The following is an 11400-nucleotide window of genomic DNA, read 5'->3' as shown; positions in this document are numbered from 1 at the left end:
ATCATCATGGAATTAAAACAATTGAAAGTCATAGCTGCCTGGTAGCCAGCAGCAAGGAATATAAAAATACATTGAGTAGGAAATTTCGATTTTTTCAAGATGGTGTAATGAACAGGTTGTTCAATTGACATAAGACCAATTCTAAGCTAATGGAACTTGCTTCGTAAGTAATACGAACTAAGGCGCTGCCTCTACCGGCTTGAAGTGTTATTGCCGGACACTTTAAAGTTTACTAGATGACTAAGTGAAACATAATAGGAGTAATAGGGAAACCTTTTTTGTATATATGTTAATATAACTTTTTAAATAACAAGCAGTTATGTTGCTGTTAGCAATTTATTTAAAATATACACAACCATCTACAATAATAGTGTCTACAGTATATATAATGCATTACTATATATTTTTATATAAACTGACAGGAAGAAGACTATGTCTAAACTAACATGTGTGTTTTTTAAGAGCATTAAACATGTCAAGCTTAAACTATCTACTACTAATGTTTCTAATAATATTGATATTAGATCTTGCTCTTTTAATAATGATATTTTGAATGCCAAATTTATTATTGACGATGTAGGGACTATTATTAAAGAACTCAAGAAGAAGAATTAGAGTGCGTCTACTTTTGAGAATATCCTGAATGAGTACTTGAAATAAGTAGATAATTATACCATTTTACGTTCGGTTTAAAGTTTGTTCAATATTAATTTAAATTCGGATTATTCCGTGGGGCATGGAGTAGAGGAATAATATTGCATATCTATTAAACAAAGAGGATACGTTAGATCTCAACAAATACAGAGGCATTACTATTCTAAACTGTTTTGATAAATTGTTTACTAATCATTTAAACGGGTGGTTAAACACTTATTTAGAAAACCATAACTTGCTTTGTGACTAAACAGCCGGATTTCGAAAGACTGATCTTATATTTTCTCTTAAAAGGCTTGTTGAGTTTTACTTCGGATCTGACTTTTATAGATTATAAAAATGCTTTCGACTCAGTTGATCGTGTTATACTCTGGCAAAATAAACATATCTGACAGTATGAATAGTAAAGCAAAATCATGTGATAAAGCTGACGATATTTGGTCCATTTTCTTGAGTTGTCAAGTAGGTGTCCGCCAGGGAAAATCTAAACAATATTATTTTCTACCTTTTTGAATGATTTGCAAGACTTATGTCAACAAAATTTGAAGGTCTAGCTACTATGCCAAAAACCACATTCAAATGGGCATTGAATCGGATGATCAAAGACGTAGATGTATATTTAAGGATTTTCTGTCTTTTATATGCTGCTAACACTGTTTTACTTGCTGATAGTCATTCTCAATTGCAAACCGCTTTGAATGCCATATATGATTAATGTAAAATGTGGAACTTAGTGGTTAAAAAAGATAAGGCAAAAGTTTTTGTTTTTAGTAAACATAAGATGAATAATGTTCCTGATAATTTATAACGGAAAACAAAACTGAGATAGTGGAATACTTTGCATGTCTTAATGTACAATTTAATTATAAAATTAACTTTTCTAAAACAACCATAAAGATTAGTTGATCAAGCTCGAAAGGCAATGTTTTTTGTCTTGGTTTTCCAGTGGCTTTTGAGACCATTAATATTATAGATTAATTTAAAAACAATTATTTTTGTAAAATCATACTAAATCTTTATAATTGAACACCTAATTGCATGGTGTAAGGCGAACTAGGCTTGACACCTTTATCCATTCAAGAGAAATGCAGAATGCTTTGTTACTTGGGGAATTTTAAATGCTTTTTTGGGATAGTAAAATATGTGAATTATTATACAATGCTATGTTAGTTTTGCACAAAAATAATATTCTTATTTCTTATGGTGAGCTTGGGTTATCTGAATATTTCCTAAATCAAAGAGTAAATATCATTGTATTTCAATAAAATTGTTATCCAAATGTTTTAAAACTTGAATAACTTATAAACTGTAAAGATAAAAATCAACTGGTTAACCTCGCCTTATCTTGTAAGATAAGAATGTGTAAGTTCCAATACTTCATTAATTAAAGTCATGTGCCATAATCATTAATAGGCTCCAATGCCGACTGTGTTAGTTTCACAATTACATTTAGTTTGTTAATTCTCAAATCAGTAGATAAATTTACATAGCCTGATATTATTGTATTTTGTTTGAGAATTATTTTCAATTCCATCTCATCCTCAGTGCTACACACATCATTTCCGCTGTATTATATATAATGTAATTACTGGTATATGTTTTACTGTTTTGTTTAAACTGTTTCAAACTTGTTTCTATGTCATCATCTGAAACTGTCTTAAACTTCAGACTGGGGAGTTGGTGAGCCGTCTGATGTGAACCATTCGGAGGATTGCGTCCATATGTGGATGCCAAAGAACTACACGTGGGGAGATTTTCAATGCAGACATCCGCTGCAATTCATTTGCGAAATGAGGTAAGCATCCACGTATTGGTCATTACGGTTCGCACACTATCCATTTTCTATCCTGTTGATGCTTGGATTCTTATAAGTATATTCCATGGCCGAGAGTGTAGGATAGGTTCATTCCGACCCGAGCTTAGGGTGTTTTGCGGCGGAAACGAGGTTTATCTGCCCGAGGGTTGGGATGAACCTATCTTACACGAGCGGCTATGGTAGATGCTTTTTCTCCCACCTCAGTTAAACAAAATTAAGTATAAATGTATTTTTGGCTGGAACTCTTTTGTGCTAAGTGAACATAATTGCGTATGGATATGCGATAATTCGTAGATGTGGTGGATATGCGTGCAGTGATTCAGATGATGTTAATAGTCAAATCGGTCTTTAAATAGTTCTAAGGAGAGTGAAGCATTATTTCTTGAAAGGTGCGTGAAACCTGTTTTATGATGACGAGAAATAATTAATTAGCATTCTAAATATTGCCACAAGACAAGGTTTCCATGATGCTACAGACTACAGTCTTCAACAGGGGAGGTAATTACAATGTGGCGACCATTAAAAAGGAGTTCCATAATGGCATTTTATCTTCGCCCGTGGGCAAGATAAGAATTTCTAGCATACTTAAATGATTGGATCTATTTATCTGAGATGGGTGAAATTAGAATCTTTTCTGCTTTTTATCTTTTTTGAGATATTTTCATTTCCTTAGTGTCGCTCTTGACGGTCACAATGTGTCGGTGGTGTACAAAACCTTGGCTATTATTTTCCGTTCCAGATATTCTGATAACTTGCCAGTAGGAAAGACACACACAAAGCCCGTCACTCTTGCTTTTAATCATGGCCTGAGTAGTATGCAGTTTGGGGTTCAACGGGACGGTTGTCTCATTTATTATCTCAAAATCTGTGAACTTGTCCGAGGAACCCCATACTGCATACTTCTTGTATGTTATTCCATTTGCTTGACTAAGAAACAGACGGGCATTGGCGTTCACTCCCCGTTGCTCTTGTATTTTGTTTTTGGTATCGCCACTGAAAAGACGACGTTTACATTTTGGATACTGTACGGATTGGACCGAATTGGGATAATAGGAATATGTTTGATATCTAAGTGGGAAATGCTCGAGATTTGAAGTACATTACTCAGCTTTTTGAATAAATGAATGATATTTTTAGTGTTTTAAATTAAAATGACATGTACAAGAACAGCTGTCAAAAATCAAATATAAAACCCAGAATAAAATCTCTAACGAGAAACGAACGTACAGAAACCACAAACACACCAAGCATGCATTAATTAACAAATGTTAGGATATTTCATTTGAATATCCAATGGAGTACGAGTTCACTGGAAAACGAGTTCACTGACTGGTTAAATTTATGCATATACAGATGTTGCCTATGATAACATGTAAAACAAAAACAAGATACAATTAATGAATTAATTCAGTAATATCGATTAAAAGTTTATATATTTCCATTCGAAGCTCCTCGGTCATTTTTTTTATATATTTCGAGTCGTTGGTAAATCGAGGCGCAAATCAGGTCTTTAAATGTTCTACACGCATGGAGTTCGATTATGCCATCTTACAAACAAGCATATCGTTTAATCGAGTTCTAGGTTGGTATTCAACAATGGTCTTCATTGGATCTAAGGACGATATAGCTAATCGGATTACATGTTATTAATATGTTAACGTCTTTATTCCAGTGGACATGTCGATGGGGAGCCAAACGTGGTTGGATAGACCCTGGAAAACATATTTAGCATTAAAAACATCAATGTGATTTATCTGTTAGTCTTTTGTAAAAACTGTGATTAAGTGATGACGAAGGTTCCCAGTTGCTGACGGTCGCTGAAGGTCGCCATGATAATGCATCAATCGACATGATCTCGACCATTTTCCATCGTAAACAAAGTTGTTTCCGATGGAAAAATTGCCGATATGTAAAGGGCAAATGCACCAATTTGGAAATGTCTATTCTTTGTTTCATGCCATATTTCTTTGACAGTATATGTTAAATCCATATCAGCCTACTTGCTACCTTCCATATGCATAGGTGTTGAAGATGAATGGTTTGTGATTTTTTTTCAAAACAGGATAATAATGCTAGATGCATTTGATCTACCTTTTACCGTTTATATTTTCACCGCGTTGTTTGTCCTTGTACACCGGATATTGTCATTTTACCGAACACTAAAGAGAATCTAAACTTTTTTCTAACGTTGTTAAATGTTTAGTGCACAAGTGGAGCTTTCTCCCCATATATAGTGTTATTCGATGTACGTGAAGTTAGCGGCCAAGCGGCGTGAAGTTAGCGGCCTGGCGGCCTAGCGGCCTAAAATGGTTTCCTATTTCGAAGCATGTATACATGCATTTTCCTCTAAAACAATGACATTTTAACTGTTTGTATGCACACATTAACACATTGAAGCGATTATCAACTCTTTTTTTTCAAAAACGTTGATAAAGCAGTGAGCTAATTCAAAGCATTAAACATGCCTGTTCTTCTTAAACAATGATGTACTCGTATTTACTGTTTTTATGCACAAATTATCACTCTGAAGCGTTTTTCATTCTTTTTCCAAAAAAGTCGATCGAGCACTTCAGCGGCCTAGCGGCCTGGCGGCGTGAAGTAAGCGGCCTGGCGGCCTAGCGCCTAAAATGGTATCCTTTTTCGAAGCATGTATACATGCATTTTCCTCTAAAACAATGACCTTTTGTTAATGTTTGTATGCACACATTAACACATTGAAGCGATTATCAACTCTTTTTTTCAAAAACGTTGATAAAGCAGTGAGCTAATTCAAAGCATTAAACATGCCTGTTCTACTTAAACAATGATGTACTCGTATTTACTGTTTTTATGCACAAATTATCACTCTGAAGCGTTTTTCATTCTTTTTCCAAAAAAGTCGATCGAGCACTTCAGCGGCCTAGCGGCCTGGCGGCGTGAAGTAAGCGGCCTGGCGGCCTAGCGCCTAAAATGGTATCCTTTTTCGAAGCATGTATACATGCATTTTCTTCTAAAACAATGACATTTTAACTGTTTTATGCACACATTAACACACTGAAGCGATTATCAACATTTTTTTTTTCAAAAACGTCTATAAAGCAGTAAGCTAATTCAAAACATTAAACATGCCTGTTCTTTTACAATGATAAAGTTTCTTATTTATGCACAAATTATCACTCTGAAGCGTTTTTCAACTTTTTTTCAAAAAAGTCGATCTAGCACTTTAGAATAAAAGGTAAAGAAAAATATTCTGAATAGATAACAATTTAATGCCGCTATGTGACTATATGAATAAAAAAACTTTGATTTATCATTGTTTTAAAAAATAACGCATTAACAATTGCTTGGAAATAGAAAAAATAAATAGGCCGCCAGGCCGCAAGGCCGCCAACTTCACGCCGCTAGGCCGCTAGGCCGCTAACTTCACGCCGTTAGGCCGCTAGGCCGCTAACTTCACGTACATTGTAATTCGACATAAGTGTTATCTTGCACATAGATTGGTCAATATAGGAAATTTATTTATTGGTATCTGACTTCGATGAAAAATGACCGAGGTGTTAGGAATGGCGAATGCATGCACATTTGCACGAATAAAACAGCGCCATATTGGTATGCAAGGACATATTAAATAATAAATAGTGATATTCATATCATAGCATGGCCCAATTTGCATTATGAGCTTTACGATCCGCTTGTGGAAAACTGGCAATCCATCCCGTTTATTACTTTCCGCTATAAAATCAAAATAACTACCAGCGAGACTATGTAATCATATTTAATTGAGGCCTTAAAGTTTAATCAATCACTTAATGCAATAAAGGGAGGCAAACTCGAAAATAACTTACAGAAGTATAATAGTGAACGATAGCCGCGTTAAATAAAAGTATTTTCTTTTCAACCTTGACATTGACATAATTAAACAAGGAAAATAATGTTTATCCTTATATTGTGTACACTGAACGTATTATGGCTATGAACTTCAACAACGGGGGAACATGGTTACAGCCGATATTTCATGTATTCATTACAAATGTGAAATTCAAGACATCAATTGCATCAGTGATTTGAATAGCAGATATATAAATTAGTCCTGTTTACATACATGTAATAATCAGTCTTAGGTCGTTATGAGTCGTCACAAGCAACAGGCCGACAATACATGTGAATATCACGCGGTAAAGACTATTATTATACCTAACTTCTATAGAACATATAGTAAAAACGTCAGGGCAATATTTTCGACTATCACCCCGCACTATAACCCTCTGCCGCACTGTCACCCTCTGACGTCATGAAATTGAAAATACGCTACAAATACGCCGCCATGTTGGATTTGTATGTGAAAAAATATGATTAATATAAAATTTGCATTGCAACCTTAAAATGCACTAATTATAAAACCTCACTTCTATAGAACATATGAAATTGGCAATACGGTACGAATACGGGATTTACTGATAGTATTTTACTTAAAGTCTCACCTGAGCGCTTTGTTTACCAGCCGACAATTCTTGCCAAAATGGCAGCAAGATTCGCAGCTGTCAGTGAAAATGGTATTTTTAGTCTTTAAAATACTACAGTTTTTGTTCGCCTCGATCGACAGTTTTTACCTCAGGTTGACAATATGCACTGCCACCCTCAAGGCAGTCAATATTTATATACTATTCACTTGTTCCATTGTAATGTTTGAACTCTGCCTCGTGTTCTTTATTCAGAAAATGAAAGCCTGATTATGAACGCAAAGCTAAATATAAGTTTTCTTTCACTTATATCTTCTTGTTCCTATCGCCCTTTTAGCGACTTTCTTATCGGCACCTGCTTTGTCTTTTAATAAAACAAACATGCCCCTTGCAACCTCCGTCTTTTGCATTATTGCATATATATAGCTTTTGAGTGAAGAAAGACTTACTTATTTGGGACATTATTTAATTTTCTTCTTGGCATGCATATGTTGTGCTATGGTACTGTGATTTTTAAATCAACTTGAAAGATTGACCCTCCATTGACTATGCTAGTATTATACCTCACATCAATTTGTCCCTTCTTTATATATGTAATCTCGCTGTTGTCCGTATATCACTGTATTTTGATGAAAATCCAGTTTTATGACGTCAGCGGTCCATATTACATTTTTGGCGAGGTCAGGACCGGCCAAAAATATAATATGGACCGCTGACGTCATACGATTGGTTAGTGCGGCTTGCTATTTTCACAACGGCAAAATATTGTCGCAAGTAAACATTATCAGATTGTTAAATAAAACACATTTTAGTCAGCCCCCGAAGGTGAATACAGTGGTGTGTAATATTTCTTAAATGTTATTTGCATTAACATATGTTATTATTTCGTGTTCGCAAAATCGTATGCTGCACTCACCAGATTTTTGATCGGTCTTTAGAGTATGCCGTCAGCGGTCCATATTATATTTTTGCGTGGTCCGGACCGGCCAAAATATGATATGGACCGCTGACGTCATAAAACTGGATTTATTTTAAATACACTTTTTATACAGTGATATACGGACCGATCGGTTTTATACTTATAAAGAAGAAACACATTTAGATAGGGTATAATATTGCCTATTATATTCCGAAATAAACTCCAAACTCTATGGAACTACAGAACTGTGATTCTAATGTATATAAAGAATCACGGACGCTATCTATATACATATCCCCATTTTTCAATGCCCAATTTTCCAATAGTCAAGCTTTAGTATTCTAATTTTAAAGTTTCAAGTTTTTTTTATAATAAACTAGAAGGTCGTAGACCCATAAAGTGACGCTCTTATTCAAAATCAATACATACACATGTATAACAAACATACATTTTGACTGATAGACCTTTAACTACTTACTAAATAATGCATTTATTGAAAATATAAATTTCTCATGACAAGGTTGTAACCGCCTTTTATATAGCAGAAAAAGCAAAAATATTAAATGATTGGTGAATGCTAAAAGATTATTCTTCTACTATAGTCTCATGAAGTAGAGATACTGCGTTTTATGCACAATTCTTTCAAATAAACTCGTTATCCTTCATAAGAACCATTGTTTTCGACATTTATTCATCTATTTTGGAATATTAAAACATTATTATTAAGTCTGTTAAATCTTATTTAAATTGAATAAATATGCCTTTAAATGGGCCGAAATATAACAAAATATCATCAGACTGACCATTTTAAGGGCCGGCAACGATCCAAAATTCGGATGAAGAACCAAAACTTAGAGTGTTTAAAAAGTCAATTCTATTTAGTTTTGAAGTTCAATATTTAACAAGCATGATTTATATATCCGCTGCAAAATGTTGTATTTAGAAGTTGAGCCATTTTTACGAAAGAATATTTTATCAGATTTCCAATCAAAAAGCAATTACGTTTACCCGGAAATGTCTTAATTAAAAAAGAATACGTTTATGTGCCAAATTTATCGGAGCTGTCCAATCAACAATGTCTTGGGGCTTTGTGTTGATAGCTTTTTAAAAAGATGCATGCATTTTTGTTTTAATGTTTTAATTATTCAACTTCCCCATCTACTTTTGCATTGTGGCCGGCCCTTAACATTCGTGAGTAATATATATATAAAATATTATATACTTTGGAACTTAACGCGCATGTATTAATTCTCACTGTTTGGATGACTGTAGTTAATCTGGTTTATCATTTAAATTACGCTGACACCGACGACGCTGATAACGACGACACCGACGACGCTCAAACCGACGCTGACAATGACAACACTGATGCTGACGCCGACGACACAGATAACACTGACACCGACGACGCTGATGCCGACGTTGACAACGACAACGTTGATGCCGACGCCATTTACAATGAGAATTAATCCGACGACAACGACGACGCTGACACCGACGGCGCTGATGCTGACGCTGACGCCGACGACACTTACAATGACGATGAAACCGACAACGCTGACGCCGACGAACATGACACCGATGCGCACACCGACGACACTTACGCCGACGATGCTAACGCCGACGATGACACCTACACTGATGACGACACTGACGAACCTGACGCTGGTACTTAAACCGACGATAACGACGACACTGACACTGACGATGACAACAACGACACCGAAAACACTGACACTGACAATGACACCGACGACATCGAAGAAACTGCCGCCGACGCTGACCGTGGCCGACGACGTTCGGATGAGCAGAAGGACGACCGATTTTCATGTTCATTCCGTCGTTCCGTTTCATCATGTTTGTCCTGTTTAGTTGACAAGGGATGGTATTCTATATTGGTCTAAATTGGATCTAAGATTGATGTAGCGTATCGGATCACGAGAAATAAATAACAAACAAATACAGTGAATGAAATGACATACGATTGATTTAAGTTGCATACCACCCAAGTGACATTAAGCTAACGGCGAAATATCCATATACAAAATGACAAACAAATAAGATAAACACAATACTATAAAATAGACTGTTAAAACTGCACTCTCACAGATATACTATTTTTACAACTTTTTTTTATATTTTGTCGTGGAAAGAGCAACTTTTTGCGTATATATCTGCAAACCAGTCATACAAGACTGCTGACAAAAAATCAGATCGCAGATTTGCATATTTCCGTTCTAAAAATAATGTTTTATGGCTTAAACCGATACTGACAGCTTAAGAAAAATGCATAAAACATCTATTTTTGAACTTAAATATTAAAATCTGCTATCTAATGTTTTGTCAGCAGTCTTGTATGACTGGTTTCCATGGGTTTTCGCAAAAACTGGCTCGTTTCAATACAAAAAACTAAATAAAAGTATTTAAAACGTTAAATCTGTGAGAGTGCAGAAAAATATGGGTGACCAGTCCCGAACCAATGGCGTTGCGTTTATCATTCTAGAGGCGAGATATGGGTACAACTACATGTAGTTTATAGACTTCAAGAAACGTAAACACAGACGGAGCACGAGTTTGTCAATATTTCTCAGACATTTCTTGAGCTTGTAATTTTGTTGACGTCAAACACTTTATTGAAGGTTTTGTTTAGACTTACAATTATGTTATACGATATGAAAATCCATGAGCGCTTGTTTCATCACATGAAATTATTAAAATCGAGTTGACTGCCATATGTCGTCAATGTCATGTTGTTTTACATGTATCGCAATTAATTATGAAATAACGCAACGGTATGCGTGCATTATGTAGAGGATACTTGTTTGTGTCAGTGTAAGATCGTAATATATTTCATCGAGTGAACTTCAAAAGCTATATTAATTTTGTAAATTATATGAAGTATTTACGTGTGTTATTCACGAACTGAAATGTATAGGGATCGTTCACAGAAACAATCCAGATTTTTATTATGTGTATAAAGGGAATATGAAATAGCAGTTAAATGTATATTTTCCAAAAGAGCGCCTCAAACGTTAGGCTAACTTGACGTCACTTCGGAAATGATGCCGTTGATATTATGGTCTAGGTAGATTTTTGGATACTGGGCAAATCCCTGTAGTTTATACCGTAGTATTGGAACTGGGATCTGAAGAGAAGTTGAGTACGGCCTTATGGAACGAAGGGTCGAATGGTGAGTGTGGCAAATCGACCAATCACAATATCAACACGCACACGCCAATGAAATGTTTCCTACCAAGTGTTCTTTAAATCGTAAAGTTCATTGCTTAAAGAGTTAACATTCACTCCTTCCATTTAATAAACAGATACAATATCTAATAACCACGAAACTGAACTATCATTTTCCCTAGAAATTAAATTTCATTTTCATGGCTTTCCATAAATTGCCTTTATTATTGAATACATTGAACAAATCAACACTTAATATGATGGAACTTTGATACAAGTGTAGACGTCTTTTAATTGACATTCAAGACATTAATGATAGAGTGTATTGATAAATTGATACCGGACGTGACGGAAATCGTATGATGTCTTTCTAACATATATTATAT

The 11400-nt window shown here is 35.0% G+C and overlaps 1 protein-coding gene across 1 annotated transcript; it reads left to right on the top strand.

Moving 5' to 3' along the window:
• Positions 1-9184: 9184 nt before the first annotated feature.
• Positions 9185-9700, top strand: LOC128246099 (uncharacterized). Its single transcript, XM_052964303.1, has one exon. The coding sequence runs from the start codon at positions 9185-9187 to the stop codon at positions 9698-9700; it is 516 nt and encodes a 171-aa protein (XP_052820263.1).
• Positions 9701-11400: the final 1700 nt, after the last annotated feature.

This window comes from Mya arenaria, chromosome 9 (genome assembly GCF_026914265.1).
Source record: "Mya arenaria isolate MELC-2E11 chromosome 9, ASM2691426v1".
NCBI classification, from domain to species: Eukaryota; Metazoa; Mollusca; class Bivalvia; order Myida; family Myidae; genus Mya; species Mya arenaria.
This window is presented reverse-complemented; position numbering and strand designations above follow the sequence as displayed.

Coding starts and splice junctions, on each gene's coding strand:
- LOC128246099 (XM_052964303.1), top strand. CDS start 9,185: ATGACAACACTGATGCTGACGCCGACGACACAGATAACACTGACACCG.